This window comes from Platalea leucorodia, assembly GCF_965183815.1.
Source record: "Platalea leucorodia genome assembly, chromosome: Z".
NCBI lineage: Eukaryota > Metazoa > Chordata > Aves > Pelecaniformes > Threskiornithidae > Platalea > Platalea leucorodia.
In genome coordinates this window covers 57,975,500-57,996,685 of record NC_138858.1, presented here as the reverse complement: position 1 = coordinate 57,996,685, position 21,186 = coordinate 57,975,500, and the positions used below count along the sequence as shown (strand labels likewise).

Genomic DNA, 21,186 nt, shown 5'->3' with positions numbered 1-21,186 from the left:
GGAGACATGAGGGGTTACCTGTGTGGACTTTAAGCAAACAAATCTGGAAAGGCTTTGAATGGCCTTATATAATTGCTGGGACACATGAATCAGGTCAGCAGTAGGCTGCAAGTCCCAGAGGTGCTAGGCCTCTGGGGAGTCATGGTCACTTTTTCCCACACTAGGTGAAAACCTCAATCAAATGACATGAACGAGTGAGGGAAAAGGGTGGCACAGCAGGGTAATGCTGGCAAAGTCATGATTTGCGGAAGCCTTTCCCACTTACAGCATTGCACAGGAGAAGGTGGCACTGCTGTGATGTGCAAAATGAAATTAATCTCACAGAATTGTTGTTGTTCCACTGACGACAGCAAGTGCATCCCTCTAGGCAGTAAATTTCACTAAGTAGTGATTTTTCTTTGGTTATGTATGTATCAGTTTTCCCATTATTTTATTGTTCCTGAAAACCAAACCCAGCTGGATTGGTTCAGCAAACACAGCTGTTTATCTCAACAGAGATGGATGCACGCACGCAGAGACATCTTCATTACCTTAAGAGAAACCCTTAGTTGCATTCCTGGTATCTTCTCATGCAAAGGAATTAGTTTGAATAACGCTTATCTGACAACAAAGCAATAAACCGTCATTCCCGTGACAAATTAAGGAGTTCACCGACATCTCCGATTTTTTGCATAAACTGGCAGGCGCATTTTGCCCCTGCACCATAAGCGGCCTGTATCAACTGTGCCCCGCTGACGCCTCCCAAGCTGACGGCAGAATGGCGCGGCGGATGGTCCGCACACGTGCCTGTAAGGGCCGGCTCCGCCTCGATACCCCTCGCCGCCCGGTGACGGCAGAGAACGCGTCGCTCCCCGTGCCGCAGCACTCCCGCCCCGCGCCGCGCCGCGCCTCCCGAGCCGCCGCTGAGGAGCGTCCACGAGCCCCCGGGTCCGAGCGCAGCCCCTGCAATCACCCGGCCGTCCAATCGATCGCCCCGTGGGCGCAGGGAGGGGGGCGCACCCGCCGCGAGAGTGGCGAGACTCCTGCACACTACAGAGACAACGGGCCCGCGGCGGCGCCCGTGCCCCGCTGCCCGCAAAGATGGAACGCGAGACAGGGCGAGGATGATTCCGGGCTCTGCGCGCAGGGTCTGCTCGGGGCGGGCTAAGGCCCGCTGGGCCCCGGGAGAGGGTCGGCCGATCGCAGCGCGGGCCTCACTCCCCCTCCCCTGTCCAGCCGAAGGGGCGGCGGGGACACCGCCACAATAACGGGCGACCGGCTGCCGCGCCTGTGTGCTCTCTGCGGGTCGTCGTGCCTTGCGGCAGCGCTGTGGCGGGCGGGCTCGGCCCCCCGGGAGGCGAGCGGCCTTGGGGAGGCGCCGGGTCTCTGGCCGCGCGCTGAGCACTCCCGCCAGCCGGGCCGCGCCGGGGCGGAGGGAGGAAGCAGGCGGAGAGACTTCCTCCTTCTCGGCAGCGAGCTGGGCGGCGGCGGTAGCTTCTCCCCCGCAGCAGCCGGCACGACTCAGCTCCGGCTTCCACTGCGTGGCGAAGGGCTGCGCCCCAGTTGGAGGCTCCCTACGTCGCCCATGCCGCCCACGTGGCGCTGCTGGCGCTGAGCGCTCCTCCATCCCCGCCGCGGGGCTGCTCTCGGGAAGGCGGGCGCCGCCGGCTGGCCGGAGCCCGCAGCGATGCCGGTCGCCGCCCGCTCAGCGCCCCGCGGGGCGCAGTCCGACGCCTGTTCCCTCACTCCCGCCCGCCGGCGGGAGCGTGGCGCCGCTACGCGCGGCGAGCAGAGCGGCGGCGAGCGGCCCCAGCCCCTTCGCCAGGCCGGCGAGGCGGGCCGGCGCGGCAGATGGGTGGCTTCTTCCGCCGCCCCCTTCCTGCCTGCCTTCTCCTCCTCCTCCTCCTCCTTCTCCTCCTCCTCTCTGTCTCCCCCCGCCTCCTCCGCTGCCTCCTCCCCCGCTGCCGAGGCCGCCGCCGCCTTCGCCTCCCCCTCGGCTGCTTGCCTCCTCCCGGCACCCCCCCGGACCCGCGCTCGCTCCCGCTCCAGCTTCCCCGGACTCGCCATGAGCGGCGGCGCCGCTCGCTTGCCGCCGCCCCCCGCCCTCTGCCCGCCGCCGCCGCCCCTCCACGGGCCGAGCCTGTCGGAGTCGGGAGCGCGCAGCCAGGGCCGGGGTAGCCCCGCCGGCCACGGCGCATCCCGCGCCGCCCCGGGCGCCAGAGGCCCGCCGCCAGGTGAGCAGGAAAGGGGCTCGGGGGGAGGGGGAGTAGCTGCGGGCGTCCCACCCCCGTCCGGCAGCGCAGCCGGCCCGGAGGGCCTCGAAGTTGTCCACCGCAAGCCCCCGGAGTGGCGGCAGCCCCGGCGCGTCCGTCCCGGGTGGGGGGCGGGCAGCGACATGGACGGAGGAAAAACTCGGGCCGGTCACAGCAGAGCGAGGTAAGTCGCGGCAGCTGCCGACAGTCCGTGCGTCGCTCGGCCACCCCGGGGGGTGCTCGCGGCCCCCTGCGCGTCGGTGGCCGGCGCGGCCATGGCTTTTTCCCCGCCGGTCGGGATGCGGCGTTGTGAAGCGCGGGCCGCCCGGCGTGCTGGGGCTGGGGTGTCGCCTCCGGTCGTCGTGCAGCTGCCAGCGCTTCCCCGCCCTGCATTCCAGTTTGTTGGCCGCCGGTGCAGCCGGAGGGGTTACGCTGCGCTGGGCGTCGGTGATTGCTCGCCCTCGCGGCGGCGGTGGCCGCGTCTCATGCGAGGCTTTGGCGTGCCCTGAGCAGCGCCGGGGCCTGACCGCCGCTGCCCGCCTACTCTCCTACCTGCAGCGGCCGCCGGCCTGCAGCTTGCCTTCGGGCTCCGCGGGACGCCCGCTGTGCCAGCGCTTCTGAGAGGTTTTAGGGTGGGCGGGGGCATGTGTCTGTGTCCCTGAATCAGGTGCTGCCTCTCGCAGCCGGCTGCCGGTATCTGTGGAGATTCACGGCTTACAGTGGCAGGTCGCTTCAAGTTCCTGCGTGTAGCTCCAAAATGCTGCCTCTGTGGGAACCGCGGTTGAGTGCCTTCAGGGCCCCCAACAGCTGCCCTTGAAACGTGTGCTTGAGTTTTCGTTAGAAACAGCCAGCAGCAGGGTCTCTTCGGAACTGGTTTTGGGCATTTCAGGACTGAGGTCCCAACATCTGGGTTGATGTGCTTATTGTCAAACACCAGAGCAGCTTCCCAAGACTGCAGTGGAGTTTCCCACGTGCTTAAATTTAAACGAGTGTCTGTGGTTTCAGGACTGGGGCCTTAGATGTTCTTCTAAGCTGTTGTTTGTGAATGGCAGCAAGAATGAAACTGTTTATGTGTATATGAAGTTAGTAATTAGGAAGTAGCATGGGAGAAGGGCAGAAAACAAGACGTCATTTTTTGGGCCTGGAGGGTGAAGAAATAAGATATCTAATTAGTCTTTTCTTAGAACGTATTTTTAGTGGTGCTCAACTTGGATGATTTACAGGAGTCTGCAGTACGGGTGTTTATACTGATGGAAATCTTGCTCTGAAATGAAGTAGGTTTTATAGATAAGTTGTTCTTGAAATTTGTGGTTGACAGTATATTAAAGGATTACTGTGCAGAAAGTTGAGGAAGAACTTGAGTTTTTGCCTTTGAATTGTATTACGTAGCTGAAAAATAGCTTTTCCTATGTGCTGAGACCACACAGCACATGGGGAAGATCAGTCTCTCCTGTCTAGCTATTTGGGCCTTCCAAATAAAATATATAGGAGAAAAATGTTGTTCCAATATAGGTCATCTGGAAATTGAGGTTTTACCTGATGAAACTGTATTTCAACTTTTTGTTTTAAAATTGCTTGGACATTCTTGATGTAGATGGTAACCTTATCTTAAAGCTTGATCTCAAAACCTCTCCTAACCTTCCCACGCTCTTAATAGTACGGTAGACAAGTTGACCTAGTATGCTACTATTGGGAGATAAAATCTTTTGTATTTCCCATGATTTGGAAAATCTTGGTAGCCAAAAGAACTATAGCTCTTGTCATATAATGGATTCATCACAGGCCTAGCGTACAAAGACCTTACTGTTGCATTGGGGAATGCTGAGCTTTTTTTTTTTTTCCTCCAAAAAGGGAAGAGACTTTCTGGGTCTGTCCTGAAGTTTTAGTATTCACTAGCGGAGATCCTGTTCTTAAAAGTCCTGTGCTTAATGGTAACTGGAGTAGTCAGAAACAATTGCTTAAAAGAGCTCCTGCAGATGCCCAAGTTAAATGATTAAGTTTTACAAAATGCTTAAGTCACAGTAGCAGGTGAATGTTTGTTGTTAGTCATGATCTCAAAAATACATAAAATATTTTCATGTAGTATGATCTCTGATTCATCTTCTAATTTTGAGGTAACATGTCATAATTTGCAGACAAATCCAGGAGATGTCTAGATTGGGGATGAGAAATGTATTTCTTTTTCTCCAAAGGGAAGGACTGGTGTTCTGACTTCGTGAAAGTCAGTTTCATTCGAGTATTTGCCAACCAGAGGGAAAAATGATGCACCAAACTCTGGCATCAGGGCCAAACTTGGATTGTTTTGCTGAGCTCTCTTAGTCGTGCTCTTGAAAGCAGTAGTGTCTTGTTGGTGGTCCTAATATATTAACTTTTGGTAAAAAACTGTATTGTGATCCAGTCTTCAAAAATCAGGGGTTAGTGAAATTACTGTAGTTTACAGGCAAGGTTGAGAGAATGTTTACTATTTCTTTACCCCCAGCAGAAAAACATTTAGTGATGGCTGGTTTTCGGTTTTTTTGTTGTATTTTTCTCTCAAACAGCGTGTGTCAGCAGAAGGGAAAGTCTCTATTCATGGCTGTCAAATTAGTGAAAGAATATTGGACTAGAAAATGCTGCTCTGAAGAGCTGATTCTTTGTTTCATTCAGGAAATTGATCCTGATCATAAGAGGCACTTTACCTTCCATGAAGTACTTTGCCTTTGCTGGGGTACATGGCATCTTCTCAGTGAAAAAGAGGAGCCCGCCTACAGGCAACATTGTCAGCTAGGAAGAGAAAAGAGTGTCTGTAGTGGTAATTCTTAGACCTGTTCAGCTTCACTTAGTTTGTAAGGTCTATATTAGCATTCTCACGTTTTTCAGCATTTGGAAAGGAAAGATGGCTATTGAAAGTTGGGGTGTACTTAAGATACTGATGTGATGTCTGTAGCTGGTGAAAGCAGCTTTTCTCTTAAACATCTTATTATGCCTATCAGCCTTTTGGATGTCATCTGATAAACTTCGCTAAATTTAATTAATGTTGCTTGCCCTCCTTATGTTGCAAAGTCTTTAGTTAGAATAACTTTAAAACTAAAATTATTGTTTAAGATGCACATGAGGCTAAGTTATCTAGGCAGATAACTAGGCATCTGCTAAATCTTTCAGTTCGGAGAAGCTGAAACTGCTGATGAACGGATCAGTGCCAGTTTTCAAACATGCATAACTGCGAAATGTGAGGGGATGGACTTGCTTGTAGAGATGGTACTAGTGTGTTGATTAAGTGCAGTAGAATCTGATCTGAATTCTCTCAGCGCCAGGAGGCACACAAGGAGCGAACATCGTTCTTCCACTTCGATCGGTCTGCGGCTGCGTGCTCTTGAGTCCCAAGGGCCACAGCGCAGTCTTCTGTTGGTTTTTTCCTCAAGACATGACCGATCCAGTTCCATCTCCTCCTCCTCACTTCATTACTGATTTTCTCCATCTCCGCCATTTCGGTTTTTTTTTGAAAGTTGATGCTCGTCGTTTCTGCAACTTTTTATTTTTTTTCCGGGAGGAGGTAGTTGGCCTCCTGCCCAACCCCCATGACTTGGAGGGCCAGTGGTTTTTCTGTCAGGGTGGCCTTCCCTTAGGCTGCGTTGGTTCACGGCACCTTCTTCAATTTTATCTGGTGCACCCTCCAGAGAGGGATCCCCTATCCACCACACAGGGGATGTGCCTTCTAACCGTGCAGCCCCAGCTGAAGGAAGTGCAGTAGAAAGCTCTTTGAATTCATAGTGATTCTGCTTAATGCTGTACATGCTAAGCAGTTGTAATATAAGTACTAAAACTCTTTGTATGTTCATATCAGCATGTGTAAGCTTTTGTGCCTTTAGCAGTTGTGCATAGTTATACCATCTATACATCGTATATGTGGTTTTGTTCTCAAATTGGAAAGCAGTTACTGTTGCTTTACAGTGAGTGTCATCCTTAATTCTGGCATGCCTGGAGATAGATGTGAGTTTTCTGATTTATGTCACAGCGATGCCTTAGCAGCTTTATAACCATGTAAAATAAAGCAAGATGGAAAGGTAACTTCTTAGTAAGAACGAGTCAACCGCATTCAATATGTGGATGGTTTTCAAGAGTTGCGATTGATTTTGATAGATTAAAACCAAACAAACAAAAACCCCAAACTGGAAGCTAGCATTGCAGCACCTGTATTTGAATTTGGTTGAAGTGTAATGTTCATAAGTAAAGAAGTGGCTTGGTGGTACTTCCTGGGTAGAATTACCACAATATTATAAACCTGTTACTGTGCATGTTTGTTGGGTAGAACTAACCTGTCTTGGACACTAGATTGTAATTGCCTTTAGTATCTTGGAATTATTTATTATAATGTTGGGGTGTTGTTTTTGCTAACTTTGGATTATAAGGCTTTGTTTTTTACATAAAGTAGTTGTACTCTGAATAGATTCTAGTAATCATAGAATTAATGTTAGCAGACATACATTGAATGTTTATTTCAAGAAGTCAGTTATAACAGAAATGAGTTGCGTATATTTGGGAAATAAATGCAAATGTACTTCCTTAACAATTATTTTCACATAATGTACATTCATTTTAAGTCATTCTCTGTGACTACTCCATCACTTTACTTTCTTTTTCACTTTGACTTTCTTTGGTAAATTAATATGTAGTGCTTATATGAACTAGAAACGATAATTTTATGGCCTGAAAATGTTCTATGCCGTAATGGTACTGTATGAAGTTATTTTGGAGTATGCTTTTTAGGTGCCAGCACCAACCAGCTCAAGTGAATGCTAGCAAATGTTGATGTTTCCCCCCCCGACGTAAGTATTTAAAGATAGTGTGAAACTAAGATAAATGTATTTTGAAGAAAAGTAATAAAATAAAAGTAATATGCAGATCTTTTAATTGTAGTTCTTGCAGTGCAAACAACTTTATCCTCACTTATACTGGCATATTTCAAATGTAAAATATGCAGGAGCACAGGAATGAAAAATTCCAAATTGTCTCTATGGTACAAATGTCAGTTTAAAACAGGAAAAAGACCAGAGGTAAGCATTTAATTTTGAATTATCCCTTGCTTTGCAACATCTGCTTATGAAATAATCTAAATTATCCTTTTGGTCTAATCCATCAAGATACTGATAATTGTCAGTATCTGTTGATTTGAACTGGATGACCTACTCGAACTGATCCTTCAGCTGTCAGAAAGACTGTGATTTTGTGGGGCTTCACAGAAAAATGTAATACAGAGCTGCAATGTAGCCGGCAATTGATTTGGTTTGTAAACTCGCCTGTCTTTTGTTAGCTACTGCCTTGGCTAAAAATTGTTAATTGCCTAGAAAATGGGGCAGAGATTAATTTTCATTTAGAGGGGAAGTGTTAGATGTGGGTTTGTGTTGATTTTTCTACTGGTGTCACTCCGTGAGCATTAGTGAAGATGGCATGGATTTGCAGCTGAAAAGCAATTTAGGTCTGACCCTTGTACAGCTTTTGGTTAGGGTTCGTCTGGTTTTGAAACTGATTATCTCAGTTAAAGTAACTAATAACAGATAACTGATGATTCAATGTGCAGTACAGTCTCAGTTCAAAGAAAAGGAATGTCATGAAAAATTACAGGTATGCATATATATGTGTGTGTGTGTGTGCGTGTATTAGTAATAATAATAATATACAAAGCAAGTGATACACTCTGCAATTGCTCACCACCCACCGACTGATGCCCAGCATGTCCCCGAGCAGCGATTGCTGCCCCCTGGCCAACTTCCTCCAGCTTACATACTGAGCATGATGTCATACGGTATGGAATAGCCCTTTGGCCAGTCTGGGTCAGTTGTCCTGGTTATGCTCCCTCCCAGCTTCTTGTGCACCTGGCAGAGCATGGGAAGCTGAAAAGTCCTTGACTGGTATAAACACTACTCAGCATCAAACAAAACATCAGTGTGTTATTAATATTATACTCATCCTAAATCCAAAACACAGCATTATACCAGCTACTAGGAAGAAAATTAACTGTGTCCCAGCTGAAACCAGGACAGGGGGATAATAAGATGTCAGAGCATCTTATGAAGTTTGCAGTGGGAGCTCCCTTTGCATGAATATTCTAATATGGTGGTGCTGCTTTCTCCCACCTTTGCTTTTCTGGGTTTTGTTTGTTTTGTTGTGTTTTGGTTGTTTTTGTTTTATTTTTTTTTTTTTTGTGATGCTGGGTGTTTTGGGTTTTTTTTACACCTTCTGGTTGCATTCTTCTATGCTTGTTCTCTAAACTATTTTTTTCTTCTTTGTGTATGTGAAGTACAATAAATGCTTGGTTGTTAGAATTCCTTGAATGGGAAAAGATTCTCCATCCTTGAGGGGAAAAATACCATTTTTCTTGTGCTCTGATGGTTTAAAATAAAGCTTCCTTCTGGAAGTTACTTGATGTGTAATGTAGAGGAAAGAATGCATACTTTGCTTTATTTAGGGAAAGATTCAGGAAGTGGTTTTTGAAATAGTAAGTCATAGTTTTTTTCAGAATTATTTTAAGCAAGCACAATGTACAGTGCTTTTGTTTTTTGAGCTTCTCAAATGCACACATGTGCTCCAAATGTTCATTCTTAAAACACTCTTCCCTAGGTCTTTCTTAGTGGAGAGCCTGGCATCCCCACTCAAGCTCCTGGGTTGTTATCACTGGCATCATGTTTAGGTTGAGCCTCTGCATCCTCGTCCTCATGCAAGCCCTTTGCAGCCATGATGTATGAAAAAGTAACATCTGTGATCAGTTTGTTGGTGGTAAAGTGTGTCAAAATGTTTCTCTTAATTTCTCGTGTAATGATGGGGGTTCTGCATCCACACAGATAATCTATGTTGCTTGCTGCATCGTTCAACAGCTGGTGTGGTTTTCTTCGACGTGAGCTGTCGTAACCACCAGCATTCAATGAAACATTGTAGTATTTCTGAGCTCACAACTCCAAGCATTTGGGCTTGGTCACCATCATCTGGGACAAATCCAAACGGGAAATTATAATCTTAAAAGGAGACATTCTCCATCACTTTAATTGAAAAAAAAAAAAAATCAGAAAAGCTTACTTAAGTCTTTCATTGAATTTTTGTTCTTTTGTATAATGTACACAACTGTAGCACAAGGGTATGCAGCCAGTATCGCAAAGAACATTACTCACACTGTTAAAGAGTGTTTATGATTGTTTTTGATATCCCTTATGAATAAGGGAATTGCACTTTTTCCTGTAATACTACTGATCTGTGCTCCAGGGCACATTTTTTTGAAGGAGGGCAGGAGGAAGCTTGTTAGTTATATATTTTCTGCCAGTCTGTATATTGGGGAGTAAAGTATGAATTCTGTGAATCTTATTAAAATACTGCATACTTGGAAAATTGCCTGTTAGGAAGACTACCCTTAAATAGTTTAAAAATTGCTAAAAGCCATACACAGTATTTGTTTGCATGACTTCTATTTGTATGAGAGCCTGGGGAGTGGCTATTAAACCACAAAGTGTGGCTAGTAATGTTAACTGTGTGTATAGAGCACTTGAGTCTGTTGGAGAATACATGGAACGTACTGTATGATTGAACCTGCACCAAGGAACTGCAGCATACAGTTTGAAAAGGTTTCTGCATGTTTTTTCAGCACAGCTGAAAGTTATCCCCTCTTTATCTTTTGCTGCTTTGCACCTGGCTTATATTCAAGTTCCAAAGTGAAAACATTAGAGATTTACATTTACTATCTGCTTGGGTTCCTGCTCTGTGAAGATCTGGTTTTCAGACACATGGATACTTCTGCTTTCATTAAGAGCATGTGCAAATGTTTGCAGAATCTGAATTATAGTGGGTTTGTTTTTTCCCACCTACAGGTCGACGTTTTTAAGTGGATTTTTTTTTCCCCTTGAAAGCATGTTTATCTACCTATTTTTAGTGTGTGCAGGCTTTCTGTATAGATGATCTGCATGGCATTACTTTTTTCCTGTTTGTAAGTTGATATGGCAGCAAGCCAAGCAGGAGTAAGCAGTAGCTTTAGGAAAGAATTTTCATGCAGATTTAGTAGTAGGTTATTGAGCCTTTTGGCTCAGAAACCACAGAGTTTATGATCCTTGTGGTTTGTGTGTGTTTTTGAGCAATATTACATAAAGTGTTTATGATATAGTCTGAAAATTGCTTTTGCAGATGATTTTGGAGGTTGCATACAGTTTAGACTTCTGAGCAGTTTCAGAAATTCCTTATGATTTTTGGAGGCTTGTGAGTGAAGGCTTTTAGCCTCTGGTATGAGAAGTGTGTTGAAACTTAAGAAATCTGTGGCTGTGCTTGTAAAGAAGTAAAGCAGCAAACTGTGGTACGTGCTACAGTGGCGTATTTCAAGAAACTGGGAGTCAAGATATATTTGATGTTATTCTTCATAGGTGTCTGTTGAGTTGGACTGAAAAAGTGAGGGAGACACATGCAGTAAAATATCACTTTCTTCATTAAAACTTAATTTTATTTTTAAAACATTGGCAGTCTCTTATGCCCATAGGGTCTTTAACTTGCTGACTGTGTAATATTTTAGTTGGTCATCCTTGATGCTAAGCCATAGAAGTGTGTATATAAATCCTTGTTTAAGCCAATAATCTGCAACAGTTTTGGATTAATGAAATGTTGAATAGATTTATTTTTTTCTTCCTAATTTTAAATTAGTCTAAGGGTGGGAAAACTTGGTCATCCTGAATGACCCCGAGTTCAGTGGTTGAGTCAGTTACATTCTGAAACCTGCACTGGAGTTCTGAGGAGAAAATGTTTAGACAGTCTGTAAATTCGTAACATGCTGGTTAGTGCCTAGCCTGGAAAAATGGATATTCTTTTCTTTTTTCTTTTTATGAGGGGAGGGGAGGAGGAGATGGGTCATAAATCTTATTGATCCTGCTTTTATGCAGTGAGATATAAAAAGTGCTAATAATGAAGAATTTGAACACTGAGGAGAAATAACTTGAAGGATTTTTTGCGTTTTGGCTGCTTTTTTTAAAAAGGGCATAGTGAACATGAGGGATTAGGGAAGAGCTATGAAAGTGGTAAATATGGTAAAAATGTTATGACAACAGTAGCTAAGATGGTGTCACTTTACAAACTTAAAAAAACCCCTCCTGTTACTGAACAACATACCTCTCTGGTGGAATAGTGGTTGTCCAGCTAGTGCACAGATTACACCATACTGTGGGGACCAGTCAGTATGCTGGGGGGGGGCAGGTGTGCTATTCAGAGGGACCTTGACAGGCTGGAGAATTGGAGACCTTATGGCATTCAACAGAGGAAAGTGCAAAGTCTTGCACTGGGGCAGAATAACTGCGTGCAAAAGGTCAGGTAAGGGGCTGAATGGGTGGGTAGCAGCTCTGCTGCAAAGGCATATATTAACTTAGTGGAGTGAGCTTGCTTGAGAACACCAAGACGATGTAGGGGCTGGAGCGTGTGACCTATGAGGAGAGGTGGAGGGGATTGGGGTTGCACAGCATGGTGAAGAGATGGCTCAGGGAAGATCTCAATGCTGTCTACCTTTCTCTCACGGGAGGATGCAGAAAAGATAGAGCCCGACCCTTGCATGCTGGTAGGGCAAGCAGCTGGGAATAGGACTTGGGCTGGAACATGTGAATTTCTGGTCAGATATTAGGAATAATTTTTTTCACCCTGTAGGTGGTCAAGCACTGGAGCAGAGAACTGGAGACGTTATGGAATTTACAACTTCGGAGATGTTCAGAACTTAGCCAGACAAGGCGCTGGATAGCCTGCTCTAAATTGGCCTGCTGTGAGCAGGGGGATCGGATTAAGTGACCTCCAGCAGTGTCTCTCAACCTGAATAACTCTGTATGATGCTGTAGTGAGCATGTTATCCTTGGCTTGGCGATGCCTGCTTCAGGCATCATAAATAGAGAAGTAACAGTAATTTGGGACTGTTTTAGTTGCAGATGGTCAGATGTGATGGTGAGAACTCAGTTTGCTTTGGCATACAATTGTCACCTCTGCATGTAAGATTTTTTTTTCCAACCTTGATTTTTTCACCGTGATCATCTTAACATGCTTCCTCCCCACACACCTAAAAATACCTTTTGCGATGGGTATTTTGTGTATAAATGCTTTTGGGTAAACCATCAATAGCTGTTTGTATTTAAAGGAGTGCTGAAGGCAGAGCTACATTTCTGCCTCTCTTCAGCCCTTTTTCCTAACTTATTTGCTTGCTGGTTTATGTACAAGCAGTCTGTTTTCTTCTGACAGACAAAAGTGTACACTTGAATTTTTATTTTTTTCACTCTTAGAGGTGTAGGGGATGTTGAGTCTTGTCTTTGCTGTCATACTTGGTACACTTTCTCAGAATGTGCCAGATAAATGAATTGAGAGATGTGTTGTTCACTAACGGGTGGGTTTTTTCCAAGCCTGTAGGCTATGTGAGTAAAATACGTACAAATAAAGAAAAAAAAAAAGATATTCACTGATGTATTTTCATCTTTTTCTGTTAGTCTTTACAAACAATATTTATGATGTGATGAGTCTACTAGATCATAAATCTTCTACTGTATTTTTAAAGAAAAATGGTACAAACAAGAGTTCAGTCAGTAACACAAAATATGAGCATGGCAGAAAATAGGCAAAGAGCAAAAAACTGTGGTATGTGACCTCCTCAGGTTGCTTTCCCATGTAAATGTGAAGTTGGCATTCTATGTAAAGCTTCCATGCTTGTTCTTTTAGTCCTGTTTCTGTGTAAATAGCTTCTGAGTTGAGGGAGGCTTTTTCATTTCTTGAAAAGAATTGTAAGAAATCACTGGTTAAGCAGCAGAGAAATTAGTCTGCCCCGTGAAGAAAACACTATGAAGGGAGCTGATGCTGTTCTGTTTGGCTTACCCATGGACGTAGGTAGTTGCTGGACAGTTAGCCAGTGATTTGCTTCCAAACAGCTGCAGTGTGTAGTCTCTCTTACAGGGACACAGGAAAGAATGGAGGGTATCAAAGACTAGGAAAACCAAAGGAATTGCAGGGAACAGGAATTGTAAGGATTTGGAGGGGAACTGAGTTACCGCAGGGAGGGAACATAAAAATACATAACAAAAATCCACGAAAACCAGTTTTTGTGAATTCTGCTGCTCATGTAACTACAGATTTCTTTTGAGGATCACTCTTAAAACATGTGTCATAAAAGAGAATTTTCAAAGTAAACAAGTTGCCCATATTATTATGGACTTGTTGAATGTGAATTAACTGAAGTGTCATCTGTATCTCCTGTTAACCAGCTGCACTGAGCCTGTGTGGCAAAGCGGGTAGTGAGGCGAAAAGAGGATGCCAGAATTTTCTGGAGTTCCTGAGTCTCTGGTTAGGTTGGGGCAAAAGTGGCCTTAAAGCATTTTAAAGCAAAACCTTGTGCCATTTGTTTCATTTCTTATTCTTTAACATTATGTTTCTGTGTTAGGTCAAGTGTTTGTTTCCTGTCAATTATTTTTTGGATGCTGCATTTTCTGTTTGGGACTGATGTCCCAAAGAGACAAGCATTTCTAGTGGCTTAGTTCTTCCTTACCTTTGTGTTTCTCTGTTTTCTGCTGTTTTACCCTTTTGTTTTTTTTCCTCAAGTTTAATAGTGAACAAAAAGAGGAGTAGCAAAGAAGTCTAATAGTCTGCATCAGAAGACAGAATTATTTCCTATGTTTTGCCATTGTACAAGGCTGTAGAAGAGCTTTGTTTTCAAGGCACCATGTATGGTTTAGGAGGCCTTCTATGTCTCTAGGGATTTTCAAATTAAGGCAGATTGTCCAGCAAAGAGATACCAAAATGATTACCTACTGAACTATTTTTGATTTTGATCTTCTGAAGATCTTGAACTTACACAATTTGGAGAAGAAATGCTGGCTAAGGTTTATTGCATCTCTGTAGAGTGAGGGCCTAGAATAACCACTAAAGATTTTATGATCTCTGTAGACAGCAATAGGTGAAAATATTTAAATACTTCTTAGTACGGTTGGGATGACTGTTGTTGAATGTATGTGTACTGACATGGTCTGATATTTATTATCCAGCATCTTTGGAGTTACTGCTTAGGGTTTGTCTGTGCTAGAAAGTTATGCAATGCTAACTTGGTAACTATTGCTAAAGCAGTAAAGGTGGTCCTCTCGGAAATGAAAGTGACCAAATTGCTCATTCTGGGAGAGTTTGTCCTATTCTGAGAAACAGTGTAAGACATCAATAAGAACATTTTGGCCTGATAACCCCATTGTTCCCAGGTTATAGACACAGCACACCTGGAAAATGCATCTGCTTACTAATACACTTGTCTGTTCTCTTATGTAGACCACCAGCTCACAGATGCTTGAAATTCAAAGTTCCTAACAGTTGTGTTTGATATTGAAAAGAAATATCCACCATGTTGGAGGCCCATGTGTTGCCTTTTTGGAGTGCTTCAGCCAATTTGTTCTGGCAGTCCATGTGATGAAGTTAAGAGGTGATTTCTTACAAAACGTGTGGTTTATGCCTTTATCTTGCTTTGCCTAACTTTTCCTGTCTTGGTTTTGTTGCTCCTTGTGTTCACAAATTTTGTGCTCCTTTCAGCTCATTTGGCAAGTCATGCTGGAGCTTCCCGGATTAATCTCATGGCTTTCCAGGCTTTTTCCTTGCTTTTGCTACCTCCCAACCCAATTAAGCTTGTCTTTTTCAAGGCTCTTGCTGAAAGAACAAATTTTGAAGTGTAGTAAAAATACTTCGGTGGGCTGAATTCCATCTCTTGAAGATTATTATGTTCAGCATTCTTGTGGCCACTGGAACTGTCTATGTTACCATAGGAGCAGTGGCATCAAAATGGGAGAGCTATCATGTAGCCTCAGGAGAGGGGAAGCCGGGACATGTGGGTATCTGCATTCAGTGCTGTCCAGAGGTCTCAATGGAAAATGCAGTTAGCAGGCTAAGGTTGAAGAAACACCTCTGGGAGACACGTTTCTGGGATATGAAAGTGATTCTGGGCTCTGTCAGAACAAAATACTGTCTTGCTCCAACTGCTTGGATTCCCTGTGAGGATTTTGTATGAAAACTGGCAAAACTGGGCTTAGAACTTTGTTTTTATGGTATTAACAAGGAAGTCTTTTGCACATGAAGCAAACTGCTATTGTTATGAATTTATGACTCACAAAAAGAAGGGGAAGTGGATCTTCGTTGATGTATATATAAAAAAAAATGTGGCAGCTTATCTCTGGTTATGTCTGAACTCCTGGAGTTTTGCTCTGGATATGGCATATTTTGTGTTGTAAAAATTTGGGTAGTGAGACCTTAAATTCTAAGTTTACTCATCGTGCAATGGAGATGTTACTTTACAGAAAACATTGTGAAACAGAGCAGATGCAGGCAGGGTTTCAGGAGCAGATTTGCTCTACTGCCTCCAGAAGTGTAGGCATAGTTCTCATCATCAACCATGAACACTCATGCTTCAACTTTGCAAACTGAATATCATGAAAACAGAATTGATCTGTGATCTATTGGTCTGTGTTTGTTGATTTCACTGTTTATGCCTATGTTAAAGGAGGCATATGTGCTCTTGTAGTGTGAGGTCTGTATTTGGAAAGGGGAAGGCAAGAGACATCATTCCTGTAAACGTCCAAAAGTCCAGTGGCTGATCTTCATTACCAGAGAGGCAGGCTACTAGAAGGCTTCCTTTGGCTTTTGGAGATGACCCAGAGGCTGTTGAAGTAGGTGCAGCCCTGAGAAAAGGGTAGTGGGCTGAAAGATGGATATCTCACAAGTCACAAGTTCATTATTCATTCAAAGTCTTCTTTAAATATAATTACGTTTCTGTTGAATGTTCTTCATTTTCCCACTTGCTATTATTACTGTTATTAGCATACTGATGCTCTCAAAGAAGGGTTGAGAGTTCAAAACATGCACAACTGGTGATAAATCCAGTGTCTTAGGTTCTAACCCTCTTTTGCCTTGCATATTTTGAGTTGTTTGTTTGCTGCTAGAGACAAACACCCCATGCATGTGGGAATGTTCACAGGCAGGCACACAAACTTACATACCTCAATATCTAAACCAGTCACCTCTGTATCTCTTAAAAAGATCTACAGTTAAGCGGTGGTCACGTTCCTTGACTTCTAATTGCCTCAGTGTATTATTTAATGTATAAAAAGATATACTGCTGAGGAGGAAATTGGCTCTATGGCATCCTAGATTTATGTGTGTTGAATGCATTGTAAACTTCATGGGGCTCTGTTGTGAAACTGTCTGCAATATGTAACTCTACTAGCTAATGACTTGCTCTTGGGGCTGGCTGAGTTGGCTACTTAGATACTTCTCTTCCAGTTCTACATGCTACTTCATGAGATCTTGGCTTCAACTGAAATATGCTTAAAAGTAAACTAGACTATATGTATGTTTTTAAATCTGTGTATATACGGTGTGCGTAAATCTGAGAGCCCTCTTCTCTGCATTGGATAGAGGTATGCCTTCATTAAAAGCAAAAGTGGTAATATGTTCAGTCATATAAAGATACTGGTAATAGCAGTCCCCATCAGAAGGAATTAGTCACTTGAAATGACCATATAGACTGGGTATAATTGCAGTAACTTGCCTACTTTCTCAAAGTTTTCATGTATCTAATAGAGTTTGAACTCAAATGGGTATTTTTGCTGTTAAGCTGCTGGATGAACAACGGAAAACTGCTGAGCTACGTGGATATCTCACAGGTACTAGCTGACGTGCATCTGTGTTGCTGCTTTTGCTTTCAGATATTACCATGAGTATCAGTTGGAGCACAAGGAGCTATGGTAATAGGAGTGTTTGGGAGAGCTGGGTCTTGTTTACTTGAGAAAGGTAAGAGTGTGATGGGATTGTGGGAACTCCTCATGGAACAGAGTGAGAGTGGGTGATAACTAGGCAGGCAAGACCACCGGGAAATGAGATACTTTACTAAGTTCAAAGAAAAAAATATCAGAAGTTGAGAATTGGCAACTACAGAGAAGGAGACACTAAGAAATCCATTAGAAAGAAAAGTGACCTGGTTACTTCTGTAGCCTGTTACTGAATTAGGAGACAAGAAGAAAATTCAAGAGTGTAGTTCTTTTGCACAGAACATAAAAATTTAGAAACTATGGAAACAAATGAAATCCTGTGGAGAAAGAAGATTATCATGTTGTGGTGAGTTAACTTTGGGTGGATGACAGGTGCTCACCAAGCTGCCCTATCACTCCCCCTCCTCAATAAGGACATGGAGATCACTCAGTAATTATGATCACAGGCGAACAGGCTCAGCTTGGGGAAATTAATTTAATTAATTGCCAATCAAAAGTCAGAATAGGATAATGAGAAATAAGAACAAATCTTAAAACACCTTCCCTCCACCCCTCCCTTCTTCCTGGGCTCAATTTCACTCAGGACTTTTCTACCTCTTCCTTGTCCAGCAGTGCAGGGGGTTGCAGAGTGGGCTTGCGGTCAGTTCATTGCATGTTATCTCTGCCAGTTCTTCTTCTCACGCTCTTCCCCTGCTCCAGCGTGGGGTCCCACTCATGGGAGACGGTCCTCCGTGAACTTCTCCAACATAAGTCCTTCCCACAGGCTGCAGCTCTTCACAAACTGCTCTAGCATGGGACATTTCCAGAGTGTGCAGTCCTTCAGGAATGGACTGCTCCAGTGTGGGTCCCCCGTCGGGCCACAGGTCCTGCCAGAAGACCTGCACCAGTGTGGGCCCCTCTCCACGGGGCCACAAGTGCTGCCAGAAACCTGCTCCAGTGTGGGCTCTCCATGGGGTCACAGCCTCCTTTGGGAATCCACCTGCTCTGGTGTGGGGTCCTGCATGGGCTGCAGGTGGATATATGCTCCACTGTTAACCTCCATGAGCTGCAGGGGGACAACCAGTTTCACCATGGTCTTCACCATGGCCTGCAGCAGAATCCCTACTCCGGTGCCGGGAACACGCCCTCCCCCTCCTTCTTCACTGACCTTGGTGTCTGCAGAGTTGTTTCATTCGTTTCTCATGGCTGCTATTGCACAGCAGTTTTTACAACTTCTTAGATATGTTATCACAGAGGCACTACCACTGTTGCTGATTGGCTCAGCTTTGGCCAGCGGTGGGTCTGTCTTGGAGCCAGCTGGCATTGGCTGTGTTGGACATAGGGGAAGCTTCTGGCATCTTCTCACAGAAGCCACCCTGTAGCTCCCCCAATACCCAAACCTTGCCGCATAAACCCAATAGAAGATGGCCTGAAATAAAGAGATCTGGAATTATTCACGTAGGTAACAATGCTGACAAACATTGCGTATCTGTATGTGCTTATCTCTGCTTTGACTACACAAGGAATTTGAGCTTGTAATTTTGTCACAACGCCAAGACAGGTGCTTGAAGAAGGAGACACAGCTACTTTCCATAGCGTGTCCTATGGCAAGATGAGGTATATGAAGATCTGGGTGAAAAAGCTAATGTAGGGGAGCGGAGTGAACTCAGCATCTTGTATTGTTTTGTGTGTGATTACTTACGACTTAAGCAGTTTACTGTCTAGAAAAGTTCTAGAGCTGAAAAGGGTAATATAGTTGACCACAAATGCAGTTTTTTCTGGGTTCCTCATCCTGTAGCTTGCATCTAAAATTGAAAACGAGCTGCACAGCAGCCATTATTTCGAATAAAGAAATGTGTACATACAGAAGGACCTAGATAAAGGCTATGAATCTGCTGATGTTCTCTAGATTACTCACTAGTCAGAAGTCTTAGGATACTGTATATACTTGTAAGTTTGCCATGGGGGAGAAGTCTGGAATTGTAAAGAAAACAAAACTATCAAATTCAAAATGAAATGCTAAACCAAAACCTTTTTATGGTAGAGAGAGATTCATATATCATGTCTTTTGCTTAGCTGTTGGGGGATTTCAGATTTTTAACTTTACCCAGAAGGCTTCCAGAAAGTTGTGGGGTTTTTGTGGTGGTGGTTTGTTTGTTTGTTTTTTCCATACAGCAGAGAGAAAGCTACTGCAGGACTAACAAAGATGCAGAAATAATCCAGCCATGTAAATGGAATGTAGAGTTCAGGCAGATCTGTGATTCGCAGTTAAATCTACTTATGTGTGATCTGCTGCTCTGTCATTTGATAAAATTGCTGCACTTTGTCTATTTTTTTGTAAATGCAGTATCTAGATATTTGTGTGTATTTTTGCAAGAATCTTCTAAGTGGATTACATCTGTCTAAGACTTGTCTTGTGGTCAAATGTCGACAGCTGTGATGTTCAGAGCAAACTTCAGAAAGCAGTCACATCCATCACAAAGACAGAGGGAGCTTTGTTGTCTATTTTCATGTAAGGACAGAGGTCAGTGAGGTTGTTGTTAGGAATAGAGAGTAATAAACTTTGCTCATCAATGAAACCATGTCTCTGGAAGAGTACATGGGGCTTGTGAGTAAGGAGGAAAGGGAAATGGCTTCTGTCCTTGTGCTTATAAGGAAGTGCTCCTTTCTGAGTAGCATTTGGTTTGCATACCAAGAAGAAATAATTAAGAACTCTTGTATTTGTGAGGATCAGTTGGTGTTGCTCTAGGTGACCCATCTTGTATTTTGTACTATGCTGAAAATTGCCCCATTTTGAGCCTTTCCAAAGTCATGCAGATGCTATGGCTTATCTGAGACATCAGTATTGTTTGAAGAAAATTTTATCAAGTATGTTTGAAGAGATCAATTTTTCACTGGAATGAGTGGGTGTGGGACCTTTTAATGAACTCTTAGGTAGGTGTTCCTCCAGGAAGCTTTTACTGTGATGATGCACAGTCTCTTGAGAGTAAAGAAGACTATCTGCAGTGTTTCAGTACTGGGCAATCTCTTCCTTTGTATTGAGTGTGAGGCTGTGGGACCTTTGTGGAAAAACGGGGGAGGAAGGTGAAATCAGGACATGCTGGTTTGGGTTTGGTTCTTTGAGTGTTTGACTGGCATTGGTTGTATAAAGGCAGATAGGGACAGTTTTGTCTTTTCAGAGTTCATAAAGAATTTGATGGGGGGGTGTGTGTGTGTGCTTTCTCTAGTTCATGTCATAAAGCTCTGAATTAGGCATGCACCCCGTTACTAGCTGTCTAGAAACAGCATAAGGAACGTCCTAAAAACTAAGTTTCTAAGGTCATAACTTCATGCACTCTTAAGCTGCAGCTGGAATAGCAGAAAAAGCTGCCCATTATGACCTGGCTTCTGACCAGCTCCCTCCTAAGCTGGATGAATGAACTGCTGCAATTCAACACTAGCATTAGGTCTTAACTGAGGTAAATCCCTTGTCTAGGTTCACTGGGTAGTCTTACAGATGCATACCAAGAGTATGCGGGAAGGCTGGCCGTGTTTCCCTTCAGTGGCAGTGCTGCCCTAGCATGGGATCAAGAAATGAAAGCAAAGAGGCTGCAGCCCCTTCTTTTCAATCTGTGTAGTAACTTCTAGGTGATATTTGTTTCTGCCTCTCTTCATCCATTGTACCTCTTGGGTAGCTTGGTAGGAGCACTGAGTAACAGGGAGGGCCACTAGCTACTACAATGTTGAATATAGAGATTTTTTTATTTTTTCAGTAGTCTGAAAGATTATTTGCTGTAACTCGTAATCTATTTCAGTAGTCTTTAGGAGGCTATTAGGATATACACTTTAAATTTCGGACAGACCCACACAGTAAACAAGTGCTTTGTAAAAGTAAATAAATAGTGATGGCATTGATCTATGGTTTTGGCTGTTAAAAAAATTCCCCATGTGGAGATAATGATAGAGATAGCATGAATGATGAAGGAACATATACTTGGGAACTTGGGAGGGGAAGAAAAAGATAATAACTTCGTATTTCAGGAAGGAAAGGTTTTATTTTCTGTTGCATGCTGCTCTACAGTAATGCAAAGTGAATGAAAAATTTCACGGATGCAGTGGCCTCAATGTGCAGATATTTCTTTTAACTTTGCCTTCATTTATGTGATTCAGTTTGTTCATGAATCAAAAAGAATAGCTTGGTTTCCACTGTACCTGCAGTTTTGAGTAATCCTCACTAT

At 44.0% G+C, this 21,186-nt stretch overlaps 1 protein-coding gene across 1 annotated transcript in view; it reads left to right on the top strand.

Moving 5' to 3' along the window:
- Positions 1-1,666: 1,666 nt before the first annotated feature.
- Positions 1,667-21,186, top strand: part of RNF38 (ring finger protein 38) — a gene marked incomplete at its 5' end in the record, with an annotated part of 127,163 nt that continues 107,643 nt past the window's right edge. The window contains one exon of the mRNA XM_082337037.1: positions 1,667-2,213. Coding sequence (XP_082193163.1) covers positions 1,667-2,213 — 547 coding nt within the window. The remainder of the gene's footprint in view (positions 2,214-21,186) is intronic.